Source organism: Orbicella franksi, chromosome 6, assembly GCF_964199315.1.
Source record: "Orbicella franksi chromosome 6, jaOrbFran1.1, whole genome shotgun sequence".
NCBI lineage: Eukaryota > Metazoa > Cnidaria > Anthozoa > Scleractinia > Merulinidae > Orbicella > Orbicella franksi.
In genome coordinates this window covers 25437335-25454248 of record NC_138150.1, presented here as the reverse complement: position 1 = coordinate 25454248, position 16914 = coordinate 25437335, and the positions used below count along the sequence as shown (strand labels likewise).

The following is a 16914-nucleotide window of genomic DNA, read 5'->3' as shown; positions in this document are numbered from 1 at the left end:
TCTGCTGAAAGTTTACCAAAGAGCTTGGAGAAATTAAAGAACAAGACATTCTCAAGAATATTTGTATCTAATGATATCCACAAAGGTATTAAAATGAAGTTGCCAAAGAGAGTTATTTAGCTGATAGTTTCAACAGCTACTAAAATTTTCACCACTCAAACCTTTGAGGTTTGTGTTTAGGGCCTACGCCTTTGAAGTCACATACCATGGGTTACCATATATGGTAAAAATATTCACACCCCAGCTTCAACGAAGAAAGCCTTGGGTGAACAGGTCAATTTCTTAATTAGCTGTTGGAATAGTTTCATGATCTTTACTTTTCATTGTTCATCGAAGGAAATTTATGTTTTCGATTCCCCTAATAAGAATGCGAGAAAAACCGGCAAAATCTAAACAGCTGAACTTATATCCCATTTGTAAAATGATATCCGCTACTGCAGAGTCAAGGAAGATTACGGATTTTAAGTACTTTTCTTTCACAGGGTCGTCCCTGCGTTAATAACTGGTTAACCACAGGGAACTGAGTGAGAACCAGTAAGCATGCCGTCTTCCGTTTACAATCACAAATCCCTGTGCTTGATCCATATTATTTGAATACACGATCACGACCCCCTTACTGTTTACAACAATTTAAAAGCTCTTTCTTCCATTGATCACGAACACTCGCCGCTGTCTTAAAACATGAATTTGATGCATCAGTCAAGGAGCACTTAATTCATGAACTAATCAGAATAATTTACAAATCTGTTCAATTATTTCTCGAGTTGACGATTGAAAAGTTTGGTGGTAGAGAAGACTGCACGACAGACAAATGGCAACTGAGGTACGTTACATAAACACACCTAACTCGCGAGAGAACAAAACACCGGCAAGAAACATATTTTTTTGTTTTAACTCTCTCGGCTGCCAACCCAATATGACATTTTTATTGTTCCAAACAAAGCCCTTTAGAACACGAATCGTTTGTTATTAAGCCAAAAAATCAACTGCGGAGAAATACGTCAATTACAAGGGCTGATTTTCATGTAAGTTGCAACTGTTGTCGGTTTCGAAACGATGTCTATTTCTTTGATTGCTTGAAAACTGCAAACAGTTTCACGCTGGCTGGTTTGCATGTTATAAACAACTGGCTCGACCCTAGATATTCGCGCAAATTGTTAGCCGGATTCTTGAAGATATAATTTCCACACCATTTGAACATCTGTTGACATAGCGACTGTACACAACCATCTTTCACGCCAGGGAGGACGAGTAGCACACGAAAACGCGAAATCAAATCTGTTAAAAGTCCTAATGGTATCCCAGAGAAAACCCCTCCACAGATGACAAAGGAATGCACGAAAATAAATATTCATGATTCTGGGATTTCATATGAACAGTGCTCGGATGTTCATAACTACGTGACAATCAGAGCAGATAATCCAAACGTAAGTGTTCGCTTCAAATGTAATCTTCTCAACCCAGGTTAAAAAACTAATTTCAATGTTTTGAATTCAAGTAGCAGTAAGCACTTACGTATATGAGCCCTGCAAAGTAGCGCTGTTTGAGATTGTGCAAAACGCTTGCTTCATTCAAGTATGTCAAGTTGGCCATATCCTCTGCCTTTTCGAATTTCGGCGGGTTCATTTGCTCGGTGTCATTCTTGTTGACTTCCAGTTCCTAGAGGAAAAGAGCATTCGTAAGCTTCGGAGAGAGAAACAGAGCAGACGACGTCCATTACAGTATTAAAGTGCACAGTGTAATAACATTCAGTAACGTCACAAACTAGCGACATTTCTGTTCGTTTGATCTGCATAATGATAAAACACATACAACGGAAACTTCAATGCGGAATAAAAGATATGACGGTACAACTATACCTGGCCGTCGTTCGTTTCCACAACGTAAATGTCTCCTTTAGAGCTTTTCACTTCTGCGGCCTTGAAGCATTCTTTCTTGTCTTGAATCCAGATCCATTTCTTGCTCTCGAACGATTTACTCTCTTCCAACCTGGCGAGTTTGTCGGAAACTCGCAAAAATGCCACAGGATCTTCAACTTCCATGTTGCTCGTGTGGCTGTTCAGTCCGTAAAGAACACAGCCAGACAATACTACTAGAGGCACTCCACAGATGCACTATCAAACTGCCCAGTAGCCCGCTCACGCTAGTAGCTCAGCCAGAGTGCGCCCGCAACAATCAGGAGCCGCTTACTCAAAGCCGGACTAATCACGGAGTCACCGAATTATAAATTGTTAACCGGTGGGCCAACTCCCAACACTGAATGACGCGCTGGTATCCTATTTGAAGACCTTAACGCTCCGTGATTGGTGCGTTGCTCACTTAGTGCATTGTCTCTCAAAAGAATAATGAACCTTATAGCTTTGTTTTGTCACGGTTTAATGACCTTTCTTGTCGCTTTTAGCGTTGAATTCCAAACATCATTGTGGGCCTTTTAAAAATACCACACCTAATTACACGCTCGACCAATCAGCCAGTGGCTTCTAGTGATTTTCATTTTACATGACCTCGAAGACTGTTGGACAGCTCAGGAAGTTGTTCTATGTACGGAATGTATGTTGTTCACGTCATACCCTGTCACGTTGTTAAGCTTTCCTTCTTAAAATATCCGTAAAATTCTTCCATCCACGAGATAGTTGATTTTCTTTGCATCACACTACAAATCAAATACAGCCATTTACCTATTTGTACCGTCGCAGTCGAGTCTTTTATTAATGAACAGACACGCTACAAGTGGTTGCCGCCGCGTTACTGCTAGCGATCGTGTGTTCTACCGTTCTCTAAAGTTATGTGAAAAATAGTGAATTCGACCATTGTTTAACATAGATGTTGATTTCAAGATGCTATCCCTTCTTCAAGAATGCAATCCACAGGCCCCTGAATAATCTGCCACAGAACAGAAGTACAATCCAATCTTACGGACTCAGTCATCAAATGTAGTCAGACATTTCATGTATGTTATGTTAAAATTTCCCTGGGGAGCCCTCTCTACTTTAGAAACACAGAGAAGCTTAAAGCTGTTAATGGTAATTGTGCCGTTATTTTCTTGTTTACGTCTATTTGGCAACACAGGGTCTTTGTTTTAACTGCTGAAGTTCAGCAAAAATTAACACAAGTTGAAATGCGGGTTTGCTGTCTGAAAAACCATGCACAGCTTTGTAAGACAGAAGTCTACAGTGTAGGGGTAGGTAGGGAGTAACACAGTGTGCGGCTCGGTGAACTTGTTTTGGTTTAATTATTTCATCACCCAGATTGATATCGGAGTGAAAACTGAAAAGACAAGGCCTGTACGTTGTTGATCATCTAATTGTTGAATGTTTTTCTTTTCGGAGTTTTATGAAGTAGCAATAAAAATTCCGTACGTCGATTTCAGGCCTCTGTAGCAAACAGTTTGCCATTGAAGTGCCTCTTCCGGTTCGTTGCTGGTCGATCGAGCGTGCAAGTAATGACAACTGTTTATTACACTTTAAGAGCTGTAAACTCAAACAAGGTATTCCACATTTTACAACGCAACAACCAAGGAACAATATCACTGCTAAGGACTTAAGAAATAGCAAACAGGTCCTGAAAGCGTATAAATTTCAATGCAGATAGGATTGAACGTAATAGTCGTAATACAGTGAATTATTTAACTGATAATATCTCCGATTCATGACTTTAATGGCTGCAATTTGCCGGGATCAAAACGATATCATTTTTCTGTTATTTTCTGTTCCACAGCCTTTTTAATCACGGAAATTAAAATACCTCGTGGATCAGGTACATAAATGACCTTTTTACGACGACAACAGTGCTAAGAATGAAAGACAAGTGGTACCATAAAACAGTCCCACGTATTTTCTTTTCGCTGTGGAAGAGAGAGTTGATTAACCAAACCAATTCAGGCCGGCCTTGTTAGAGGATTCTCTCTGTTGTTTTCATTTCATACAAAAACGGAATCTAAAAATGTATTAAAGCCTTCACGGTCAAGATAACAAGATATAAACGAAACTGTAAGTGTTACAAAATGTCTGAAAAGGACAGCTTGTGAGGACCTGTGATCATTTACAGCTAATCATGTTAAAGTTATATCCAGAAGACTCACATAGCGACTAGAGATATTGCTAGAGTTAACTTTAATTCATCGTAAGCTACCGCAGCCAGTCGGTAAGATATCCAGAATACTATTGAAAACCACATGATTCTGTGCAGCTGGTATAGGGGGCACGTGCGTTTCTAAAACAGGGGATTCAGCAACAATCAAATCAAGCAGCCCATAATTCGGCGTCATGCGGTTCTCTGCATTAAAATTAAAATTTCAATTCCTGGGTGGAGAGAGAAAGTCTCTATGTTTTTTTTTGTGTGTGTGAACTGACCAAGAACTTGGAGAACGAGAAAGAAAAAACTCGATTCTTTCCGAACGTTCCACGACCAAAGAAAAAAGCAAAGAATTCGAGAGGGCTGTGTACAGTTGACAAAGTCATAGCCCTTGCATAAAAGCAGAACATTGGCAACGAAGTATTCCTTCCTCTTCGGTGCACTTTCCTCCCACATGGCGCGAAAGCGGGTCTTGTTAAATGTCTGTTTGAGGTTTTGCGGTTTGCACATTTCTTCAGAAAAGGCACTTAAGATTATTTTCCTTTTGTAGCTCGTTTATTGTGTATTTTTAGGTTTTGTTTCAACGAACGGAAGGAGATGATATATTTATTTTAAGGTGGGGTAAACTTTACGGAAAACATTTTTGCGGGAAATCACTTCATTTTACGGAACGCAGAAATGTCAAACAAAATTGATCGTAAGACCTAAAAAAATTGTGGTATAACAATTTAAACAGTTTGTTTCCTAGTAAGTCAGTGGTGGGTGATCGAGTAATTAAACTAGCAGGATAGCTCAGGCAAGACAAAATGTGCCATTGGAATGTTCTAAGGAAGTTACGGGCAGTCTCATATCAGCATCAGATGTCGGTGGACATTACATGTTTTTCAGTTCCGGTAATACGCGAGGGAGTCAGACAAAAATTTTCTCTCAAGTTCGTTGAAATCATTGTCTTTGACACTTGTCCTGTTGAACTGACAGTCAATAGAATAGTTTGTCGAAAATCGAATAGACTGGACACTTACCATGTGTACAGTTTAGCAGAACAAAATTTCCAAGTCGCTTTACTTGAACATGCAAACTCGTTGCCCCTTAGTCCGTGGCGTTACCTAAAAGACCTAATTCTCTCACAAGGTCAAGCTTTTTCTTTAATTGTCAATAAAATGTCAACTTAAATTCGGACAAGCCAGGAGGGTTTGGATTTTTCTTTTTCTGTTTTTAAGTTGAATAATCAGGTTGAATCGTGGGCCAGACACATTTGTCAGCTTTTTGAGCTTTTTTTGCCACTGAAAAATGGATGTTTTTCTAGTATCAGTAACCAGTGGGCATTTCAAAAACAATATTCTTAGCTGAACCTGCCTGTACAGATCACGCATAGAGCCGGCCGAAATTGTGAACAGCTTACCTCACGAAACGGCAAAAGAGAGGTCTTGCAGATTTTTTAAAATGGAATACGTACCTTCCCAAACTCCGAATAGTCGCACTATCCATGTAGCCTGCATTACTAACAGGGCTGATCATCGGACATCGAAGTGTGTTTGTCTCATGACTGCGACGGATCTCTTAGAGTGCACACGGTTTATAATCGTCTCATGCTGATTCACTTCCAAAGAACTAAAGCCAAATTAACTGATATTTTCATGAGGACATCATCATTTTTAAATTGCTGAGAGAGATACAATTGAAACCAATGTTTACTGGAAACAAACAGTTTAAATATGTTCGGTAACTGACTGTAGAACGGCATAAAGAGAGCCTCATTTCGAGGCTGGCCAATGTTCGCCGGGCATTCGCCAATCGAAAAGGCGGGAAAGGCCGAGCAACCGCTGGAGTTTGCGACTTTGCAGCTGTGGACACGTATTGTTTGTGAAAGTAAGTTGTAAAGGTTGTTATAGTCAAAAAGGTTTTCCCAGGTTGCCTGCAGGAAATTAGTAATGGTAAGTCAATTCTGACTTTCTGTGAAGGTTTGAAAAGCCCATTTGTTTTCATCCTTTCAATCCAAGTACGCTTTTCAAGAGGTTTAGTTATTTTTCTTGACTCAAGAAAAATTGATTTCGAACGGAAAAGAGCGAGCACAATTTCCAGTACTCCAGGTCTTGCTTAATGGTTGAATTGCGCTGGGATTAAACAAGAAAAAAAAGACAAAAATGTCTCCATGACTAGGATACCTGTCAATTTTCAGTCACGTCTATGCTTTTTCACATTATCACCACTGTACACTTCACTAACTTCAGTGGTACAACTCTAATATACATATGTTTTATTTGGTATGCTAATTGTGTAGTTGGACTTAAAGTTGTACCATGTATTTACATTTCATCAAAAATTGTTTTACTTGTGCAGATCATAATTATGGGATACATCGAGCATACAGCATTCACGCATTTTGTTACATCTTGTCAAAAGGTACTATGTGCGTCATGGATGGTGAAATTAACTACATATTGAAAAGTCTTTATTTGGTCCGCCAATCCGTCTTCGGTTTTCTTCAATATGAAGATACTTATGTGCATAGAAACGTAAGTCGTAGCAGATCTCTCTTTACAAAGTGAATGGATAGTAGCATTTTAGACGCCCCTTCTTAGCACAATAATGGTAGAAAGCAATATAATCACGACAAAAATCCAGAAAAATAGTCTGTCCAAGACCATAGCAAGATGCCTCCATTCTTCTTGGTTCTTCTCTATTTGCCGACGGCGTTTTATACTGTCTACCATTACCATGACTCCTTGCGCAGTCTTAGCACTGTTGCTGTCACCGTTCCTGTGATCATTTCTGCCTTGGGGCGTGTCCATCTTTTGAAACGTGCTCACAACAGAGTTAGTGGAAGAGCTCATGCAGAACTCTTCGGGAGAACTTAAGGTTGATCTTGTTCCGATTTGCAGTTTATCGGGTAGGAGCTTGGTTCTAATGTGGTTACTGCCATTGTCACATTTATTCAGTTCTCTTTTCATCATAGAAATCTTTTTGAAATCCATCTCCGCTGATAAGTCGTACTTGTCCTCTGTAACAGGTTTCTTCACTCCCAAGCATTTTCCCAGCTTGTTGAGCATGTACACCTTAACCCATCCAGGAACTGGCACTAAGGCTGTCCCAGAATTCCGATGATGAATATGCAAGATGTAACAAGTGGCTACGAGAGAGCTGGCGACCTCTATCATGACTGTTATGTAAAATATTCCCATTACGGGAACATTTTCAGAATTGCGTGGCAAATTCTCTGCCGCTAGTTGTAGAAACACCGCCATAGCTAGCAGCACAGTTATGCTCAGTGTTATGCGCTCACCAGACTCTGGAGGCAGAAAAAAGCCTAACAAGACCATGGACATAATTATCATGCACGGTACTATCAAGTTGAAGATATAAAACAAAGGCTTTCGTTTGAACACGAACTCGATAGTAACATCAGAGAATGGATAATCGCAACATGCGTAGCGCTGAACGTTGCGCTTCTTAGAAGCTGCCAGTAAATCCCATTCTGCACTCTTTACGTACTGGGTTGAGTGAAGAGGCGACACGTCAGCATGAATGTCAAGGTCAACAACTTCAAACGTCCATGAACCAAATTTCATTGTGCATGTCTGTTTGTCGAATGGAAAATGTGTGACGTCGATTGGACATGTGCTTCGAAACGAGGCTGGACTGTACCAGGCATTAATGCCATCGTAATCAATGATGACTCTGGTCTTGTACTTTTCAAGTCCACCACTAAACTCACTGTCAGCACTGTAAAGGTGAGAAATTGTGTTAAATACCATAAAATTCCTAAAATATACCTCTTTCAGACACCCCTCCACCCAATAAGCCCATTAGCTTATATCCAGCTTTAGCTCTGAAGGGAAGATCTAGAGCGTTTGGACTCACATGGTCAGCAGCCATGTAGATTTATTGGAACAAAAGATTGTTTTACAGTTAAGAAAAGATTTCAGATCCCAAAGCATTGGCTTCATAAACCAACATGGCTCCCGTTACATTGTTTGAAAACACCAATATGGTTGTCATGACGTCAAGTGAAAACGTTTCATAACATCTTCGTTACAACATGTTCTACAATACGCTTAGAGCGTGACTTGTGATGTTTATTCAAGCACCGCAGGTCTTCTGTTGTTTTTCGTACCATACTGCTTAAAGAGCCTTACTTGTTGCGGTAATCTTGAAACGCCCCCAGAGCTTATATCATCCGCATTTGATTAAGTAGGAACTATTTCTCCTGAAGTACAGTCCGGCTTAACTCTCTTATATGGGTTTCAAAAGAGCCAAGTTAAGTATCCGGTCACAGAGGTGTCTATATGTCCGTGTTAGAGACCGAATTCTGATTTTTCAGGGACTAATTGACCTGTTCGTACTACACGGCTGCCCATATTATAGCGCTGCCCGTAAAGAGAGGTTCGAATGCGCCTTAACTATTATAATCCACTGGCCGTAATCATACAGTCTCCTTCTGATCTCTCAAAACAAAAGAAAAAAGCCCGTAGTCCCGGCGGGAGTCCCTCAGATTTTTATGTCTACATTAAGCGAAAAGAAACATTTAAACTGTCATGATCATTCTAATCTGCGATCAGGCGCTCGTTTGTCATTTTATTTTTTGGCCCTGCTGTTAAGGTGGGAATCTACCTGAATTTAAGTGAAATTTTAGGAAGTTTAAAGAGGGATTAAAAGGAAAGAAAGGGTTTGGAACACCACCAGACAGTTGAACGCCCCCGAAAGGGCACCCCAGGTTGGCGGACAACTGTTTGGTGTACGTCTACCAATTTTTAACTTCAAATTCTAATTTTAAAACAACACCAAATCTTCAAAATTTCCTGTTTCCATAAATTTTGTTAATCCTTTGAGAAAAACTACATATCTCAAAATATACCCAAAAATCACCAAAAAATTACAAAACAGCCCAAAACATAGATATGTGGGATGAGCAGAGAGATGCTTGACTGCTTGAAACGTGAACGAGATCTTTGCGTTGAAATCATACTACCCAGCCAAAAGACGGCCTTCATGTAGACCCCCGCCTTAAAAAGGAACGCCTAATTGCAGGTTATGATTATTCATGTCTTTACATCTTTCTCCGCAATTCAAATATATGATCTACTGTCCACTTGCAAGAAGAATTTTATTCAGTTCGCTATTTTTTTTACAACAAGAGTGGTAAACAGTGAACAGGGTAAACAATTTATACATCTCCCATGCATGTCCAGTAAGGTAAGGTTTATAAACATCAACCGAAACATGTTTTAAGCCCGTTTTGATTGTTTACAAATTTGCCTTTTCTGGTAACGCCTAGACTGCGAAATCCAGACGGATTTCCGGCTCCCAGCCTTTTGTTTTACGCCGCGAAACAAAAGCCGGCGATCCTTCTGTGTTAGCAGGCTAGGATTCGTGATCAGAAAAAACCCGCATCAGTACCATAGCTTGTCTTTCCTTCTTCGAGCTTTATTTTACGACACACGTGTAGAGCACGCTTAACGGATAATAATCACAATTGCTATACATGTACCGTAAATCCTCAAACATGTCAAACAAGCGCCCCTCGTATCGGCCAAAATTTAAAATAAGCGCCTCCCCTCGAATGAGCGCCCCCTCCCCTCCCCCTGTTTTTTGGAAGAGTGCTGAGACAACAAAGGATTTTTAATTTTTGGTTAGAATTTAGCTAGTGTGTCAGGATAATATACCGTAAATCCTCGAATTAGCACCCGCGTCTTCAAAATTTGAAATAAGCGCCCCGGGGAGCTTATTCGAGGGAGGCGCTTTCGCAAGGGGGCGCTTATTTAATTATTCCCAAATCGTAGTCAGATATGATCGGTTTCTTTGCAATATGTGTCAGTCCCTCAGACGTCTCGGAAGGATCCTGTCTCTCTTGAAGAACGTTAACTAAGTAATATAACCTCTTTAGCCGGTCTAGGCCTGCTACACAAGGTTGGTTGGGCTTCAAGCAATGATCTTCACTAACATCCGTTGTGACGATCAGTGTCCAGTGCTTGAATGAGTCGATAATCACTTGCTTGTGATTGAACACGACTAAAACTATACTTAGTGACACCGTGAACTGACCTGTTATAGAGAACAATATCAGGAATCCAGATCAGGCTTGGATTAATACGAACACGTTTGATTCCTCCGTACTTTTCTGGATCCCAGGTTAAAAGAAGATTCCTCCATTTCTGAAAACAACACCAACCATGAATTTCACCAACACTATGCCGGAGGAATTTGAAAACGGCTCAGGCTTCACTCTGAAAAAGCATCCAATGTTTTCCGTCCACACTACATGCACGAGAAGAAATTTAAAAACGCAACAATCACCGGTAATTTTGGATTTGTCATTGAGGAAAATTCGGTCATGGAAATTACATGATTATCGTGGTTATATCGTTTTCGGAAAGCTCCGTTTTCAAAATGTTTTCCGTCCAAAAAATAACGAAAACCCGGCGTTTTCAAATTCTTCCGTTTTAAAGGGCGTTTTATGTCGATACAACTGGTTGATCAAGAAAGTGACTTATATGCAGTAACATTCGACTTAAAGATGAATCAAATTTGTGCTTACCTGCCTTACCCATACATTTGTCGTAATGATCTGATTTTTGTCATCCTGAATTGAAAAAGAAAAAATAAGTAAAATAAAACAACAAAAATTAGATATGATATCGTTGGGAAATGTCGGTAATCTTGATTCAAGGGTAACAACTTAGGGTTTTATATATTTTGCTCAAAGTTTTCCCTATTATGCTGATGCTCGATGCTAAAAAAAAAAATCGGTGTTATACTCAAAAGGCGTCACTATTATGCTCCAATATGCTTACATGAAAAAACTTGATCTCTACTCTACCCTTCACGCTTGGTATGCTGAAGTACGAGCGACGCCTCAATGTAATCCTCCATTGCTCTAACTTGGTTTTTGCGATATGAGTTTTCTAGTAATGAAAAGCCTCGCTCTCATGCAACCGAAGAGTGTTGAATTTATAGCAAAACCTCTTGGTATGTGCTGTGTGTACTGTGTAATCAAGGGACTGGTGCCCAGTTTTGTTATGGCCCTTCCAAAGCCCTCAAGCGTAAGCCAGTTTTTGTCATTATCATTCCCGCTTAATGCTTGATTCTTTTGCCTCACTATTAAGCTCAAAAATTGTCAACATAATGTGTAAGATCCTATAACAGATTACAATTCAAACGGTCGAAAACATAATAAGGAAGGAGTGGGATAGTGTAGTAAGAACAAAATCAAGATTTCCCAATTGAAAAAAGTCATAACGGTGAGAGAAACCTCCCTAAAAAAAAACTAAAGGTAGTAGTATACTTACAACGTTGACGAGCTGAACCAATTCCAAACCAAACGTAACCATATACTGACTTTTATTCTGTTCTGGTATGGGGTGAGCATCTTTATTATATCCCTTCAGTAAGTCATTGATTAAACTCTGCTCTATAGATTCCTTTGAACCTGTTCAGGGTTAAATGACGAATATTACTCTATGCAAGCAAGATAAGAACATTTAGTTTTTATATAGCTTGGTTTTGGATTGCAGCTATCGTTATTCTTTCATTTAGTTTGTCGGTTTTATTGATATTTTGTTTGGCATTTCTGAACTTTATCTGCATGTTGAATTGGCTGTAAACATGTGGAATTTTTTGATTTTTTTGCGAAGTGGATTAGTTGCTACTAGCCATCTTCACTCGGTATCACTCAGAAAACTTTTTACAGTTGGTGAAATATACGAGAATAGTCCTCCTAAAGTCTTAATATTACCATAATTTATGGAATTATGGACAATTAGTATTCATAAATCACTGAAGAATGACGGCAAGTAAGTGAAATAATAGAAACTATATATATCCAGCTGCGCAATAATCAGAACCAACGATGTTCTCGTAACAAAGCTCTCAGTAGGAAATGTTATAGCTTATTAGCTGCCACTGGTATTAGCCCCCCTTGACGACTTGTTAAGGAGTTTAATTTTCCTTAGTTATCAAGCAGTTTTCTGTTGTTATTCGTGTGTTTTGACCGTTCGTCACTGAGGGGAGTGCTATTTCAGGTATTCAGGCTGCAGGCTACTTCAGTAAAACTAATAGCGGTGGACATTAACGAAGCATACAGCTCGCAGGCTGCTTGTGAGCACTGAATCGTTGATTCTACTACGTAAAAAGACACTTAAAAGACATCTTAGGTTTTTATTCAAGACATAATTGAAAGTATCTAGCACAGAAATAAATTCTTTCGTGATTAATTCCTGACGGTTACGATCGGTCTTATTTGGGCTGCTGAATGTTTACTTTTACGTAATAGGTTAATATATAGTTTAAAACTATTAAGACTTGTTATTGCTTATCACGTTGTGAATTTATACATGGTGTGAAACTTTAAACAAACAAATGCCGAAATGAATTTGTAAACTGGGCTCATGCATTGTGGACGATTCAACACCTGCAACCCAGTTTAAATTAAGTGCCAGTACCTTTTAGAATTGTTTTCATGTGTGGAGTGTGGTAAAATCATATTACAATACAATAATACAATGCAAAAATCACTTTTACAAAGCATATGACAAGAAACGGACTGTGTTCCATCGAATATTTTAAATTCCGGCCGCAACCCTGATCAATCAGTTTGACTTGATAATTAGAACACAATTCTACTCTCTGTTTGAATAATACCTGGCACGAAAGGGAACTATACTCGCTGTGGTCGCTCCTTCATTTCCCATTATCTGTGTTCGCAGTTACACCTTTCGTGCTAATTATATCAATGAGCTTTAAATGACTCTTTAGCCGTATAAATCGTTTCTCAGCTCCGCCGGAGAATCGCGACGCCAGCTAAATTGTTAAACACTAAAAATACCACCGACTCTGAGAATCGATCCATGAATCATCATGTTCTTTGAATATCTGTTGCATGATCCCAGTACCAACAGGCTTAGTACGTAATGTGTGCTTGACTTCCCACCCAAAACATATATTTTTAGCAGGTAAAATTTTACAGACGATAAGAACAAAAAGTCAGTGCAAATTCCAAAACTTCATTGCCTTGCTACAACCTGCGAGGCCCCGTCCTTTTACCCTCTGCCCGAAATGGACTGGTTGATAGAAAAGTTTTCATACATTTCGCAAGATGACGAAGGGCTAATCAAGTGTAAATGCGATGGCACCTAGATCAAGAAGGACCAATCATTAAACTGACAGTACTGTTTTGTTACCGTTCTTTGGAATGACTGCAAAATAGTCCGAAACATTCAGCCTATAATAATAGTATTTGTTAAAAGCGATTGATTAATTGTAGGATCACTGAGCTGATTAGCTGCTGTCGGTGGTTATACAAAAAAGGGACCTGCTTGTTCATGAGTGAAGTAGATCTGTTTTAGCTAGCACCACGCTCGCTCGAACTGTCTTACTGAAAGTGAAGGCAGATTTTCAGTGCCAATGAGCCGACACTGTGCCAACAAGACATAATGCAAGGCAAATAAATTAAGTGTCCTGTTTACCAACCTTCAGTGCCATATCCACTCAATGTGATCCATATAAAGACGATGCTGCTGATTAAAAGCGCCATGTAGTATCCTGATGCCACAGAGGTGTGATTCCAAGCAGTTGAAGGCGTTCTGAAGTTTTGTTAAGTACAATCTGTTGATGAGAGGTGCAAAAAGACGATGGTAGATCTTGAGGATTAACCTTTTGATCAGCACAATTATGTATTATCTACCACTTGCTGCGCAAGCTTCTTGTGCAAATGGAACCAGCAATCACTGAATATTCATCAGCAGGTAATTGTATAGATAGTCATGATAATGAATTTTCTCTTTTTTATATAGAAAAGAAAAAAAAAATACCGATTCACTTTTCAAAACAGAGTTCTGTAGGCATTTGAAACAAGGCGAGCACAATCCACTTCTTAGTTTTCGCTTGCAGGCAATTTTATAACCCATGCTTAGGAAAGAGACATGAATAATGTAGGCTTACCATCATAATATAGTTAGAAAACCCAGAGTATAGAAGCCCTTTAATAATTTAGATATCATAGGCAACGAAACGTGAAGTATCCTCGATTTACAGTTTCAGTTGGTGTAAAGAGTTTTCCGCATCACATACAGCGTCACACCCTTCAGTGTACCCCGATCCTGCGAATATAAACTTGATCATGTGTTGACGGGCTAATTTCCTAAAATAATAATTTAATTTAACCTTAGCCTTTGATTGAAAAATAGTTGCTGGCAGATTTAAGGTACATGTATAGATGATGAACTGGGGGTAAAGTATTATTAAAAACAAATTCCGGCTTAATCCAGTTTTGTGTTTCAGCGAATAGTAGCACTTGTCATCTTATGAATATTTAGGACCCCCTGTGCGACTGAATCTTTCATATTTAAACTTTAGTCCGGAGTTGGGATAGATTCAGATAAAGTCCCTCTTGTATTTTCAATTAACTTGTTTGTCCACATGGACGATTCCAGAGGAAAATGTAAATCTTTGGATAAACAGTGATCTAATTTTTGATAACAATTTGTCCCACCCGAGAAGCAGGTGAACAAATCTTTGCGGGACGCGGTTTATTCTGGCGGGTCCAAGGTCGTCTAAGGTATATTTCGTGCGCATATTTTATTATTTTATTATATTTGGTAGCCTCCCACGCAGACGCTCCTACATATTTGGCAGCCGGTCAATTTTGAAAGTCATGTACACCATAAGTGTCGGCTACACGTATGTTATCTTTTATAGCAACAACATGAACTATTCTACTTTATAAAATATTTGAAATAGTAAGCGCGCTGTTATAGTCGATTGGTGTGTTTTTATGAGAATATGTAAACATGGTTGTCACAAGAAATGTTTTATAAAATCAATGGAGGGCTTTTTTCCGTAGTTTACATAGCTTCATCTAAACACTCGAGGGGTTGGAAGAAAGTTATGCAAACCCTCGAGTGCGTCTCGAGTTTGCATAACTGTCTCAGCTCTCGCAACACCCATTGCGTCTAGATGAGGCTATGCAAAAACGGAAAAAGGTCCTCTCTTGGTTAAATCATACATTGTTGTATTAACAAACACTTCAAGAGTGCATGAAGAAAAAATAAAAATTAGAAAAGGTTGAGTTTGAACACACAGCTAGGAATTGACGAAACCGTATAATTTGTGTGCATTAGGCAGTAAAGAAATATGAAGGAGTTAAGATTACTACCGTTTTGTTTGCGGTTGCCATTAGTGATGGTCTCCCTGATTACAACGAAGTTTTATAAGAATGCCACAAAACGTCTCTCACTTGACACTCAACTTGTCGATTTACTCTAGCAGATGTTTTCGTAAGCAACACGTACACTGCCGCCAATCTTGGGTGAGGTGAGGCTATGCTCCCAAAATAACTGCTAATGGGGTCTGAGATATACCATAAAAACTCTAGCCCTATACCCGAAATACGAAACGCTAACTAATCTACATTTCTTGGGCGATATATTCTTTATTAAATACCATTTAATGAACACACAATATATGACTCAAAGTCGGTATCAAAAATGATTAAAAGCAATTTCCTTTTTATTTGATCGTGAGAGAGAGCTTTCGTTCGTTATTGTTATGTAAATGTCCACCCTTTCCTAGACTATGAGTCGGCGATCGCCGTGTTTCTATCTGAACACCTAACACCCGGTTTGAGTCAAATATTGAAGGGTGCCTCTCGTCATTTCCTGTTCCAGACCAAAATGCTAAGATACAGATCCTGTCCAGTGGCACGGACCTATTAACCCTACTGTATAAAAATACAGGAAGTACCACTGGGATCCTATCCTCAACTTGGCATCTTCTGCGTTGCCAAGAAAAAAGTCTGGTCAGGGTCAACATAGAGAGAATTTTCTCGGTCATTCGAGCATTATAATGCGATTGGCAATTGCATGGCCCTGTATAACACCAATCAATAACTGATTGATCTGGCAATATTGCCCTCGACAAGTTCACCATGGCGGGCAGAGATAATCGGGGTCAGTTAAAGAGATAGAACTACCATTAATCTTTTCAAATGTCACCAAATCTTGTAAGTATGGGCCGAGGTTATTCATTCAGTAGATTTCATTAAACCGTACCGGGTTTTTATAAAAGCAAAACGAAAAATCAGTTGGAATTTTACCCTGCTCTATGAATGAACCAAATCAGTGGTCGCATGAAGAATTTACTGCTATTCAAAATTACGTTTGGCTAACTGTGAAAATGCAATCAGTGCCCTAATTCGAGTCTTGGGCAATATTCCTTTTGGGTGGAATCTTTCAGCATCCCTGCCGGGTTATAGTTATATATGGCTACAATTAACTCACCTTGAGTAGAGACTGTTATGAGAGACTTATTTAAACCGGATCGCCCCTTAAGTTTGACTATTTGACTTTAACACAGTTCTGTATTTTTCTTATTTTGTTAAATTATTAATTAAAATCAATTGGGGCATTAAAATTAATTAGTTGTTTTCACACTTGAAGAAACTAAAATTCACACCTAAAGCTCCTCTGATATAAAGCAAGCCTAGGACTTTCATCGGCCAAGATATGCCTTTAAAATGAATAGGTGTTGCTTGCGTTACTGTTTGTACAGTGTTCTAAGAACGTTGAAAGAAAAGTCTTTTATCATCCAGTTAACCCCTTATCCGCTAAAATTAGATCACTGTTTACCTAAGAGGTCACTAGTTGTCGATTTCCCTAGTTGTCCGTTGGTAAAACTTAGTTTTATGTCTTTCGAATTATTCGTCTTTCCATCGGCCGTTCTGACATTTCGTTACGCACACTGAAACCGTAGTGTGGGAATTAATCAACACTGTTAACAGTATTCAACACTGTCATCAGAGGGGTCCTGTAAAACAAACTATGGTGAAAATAAGATTGAGAAAAAAAT

General features: G+C 39.2%; 2 protein-coding genes across 4 annotated transcripts in view; both read right to left on the bottom strand.

Moving 5' to 3' along the window:
• The window catches only part of LOC145489316 (uncharacterized), a 31409-nt gene extending 29170 nt beyond the window's left edge, over positions 1-2239 (bottom strand). For 2 of the 3 annotated variants that reach the window (XM_081468272.1, XM_081468273.1), the window contains exons 1-2: positions 1860-2238; positions 1516-1659 (exon numbers count right to left, since the gene is read on the bottom strand). In XM_081468272.1, the coding sequence (XP_081324398.1) occupies positions 1516-1659; positions 1860-2042 (327 nt within the window). In that variant the 5' untranslated portion in view covers positions 2043-2238. Of the gene's footprint in view, positions 1-1515; positions 1660-1859 lie in introns of all 3 variants that reach the window. The other variant, XM_081468271.1, reaches the window with a different exon arrangement.
• A 4122-nt stretch (positions 2240-6361) lies between these two features.
• On the bottom strand, positions 6362-13603 carry LOC145489585 (neuronal acetylcholine receptor subunit beta-3-like). The gene is made up of 5 exons (XM_081468569.1): positions 13540-13603; positions 11361-11500; positions 10610-10654; positions 10113-10226; positions 6362-7862 (listed from the first exon to the last, which is right to left on the bottom strand). Exons 1-5 carry the CDS (start codon positions 13601-13603, stop codon positions 6639-6641), a joined length of 1587 nt encoding a protein of 528 aa, XP_081324695.1. The 3' UTR covers positions 6362-6638.
• Between the last annotated feature and the right edge of the window lie 3311 nt (positions 13604-16914).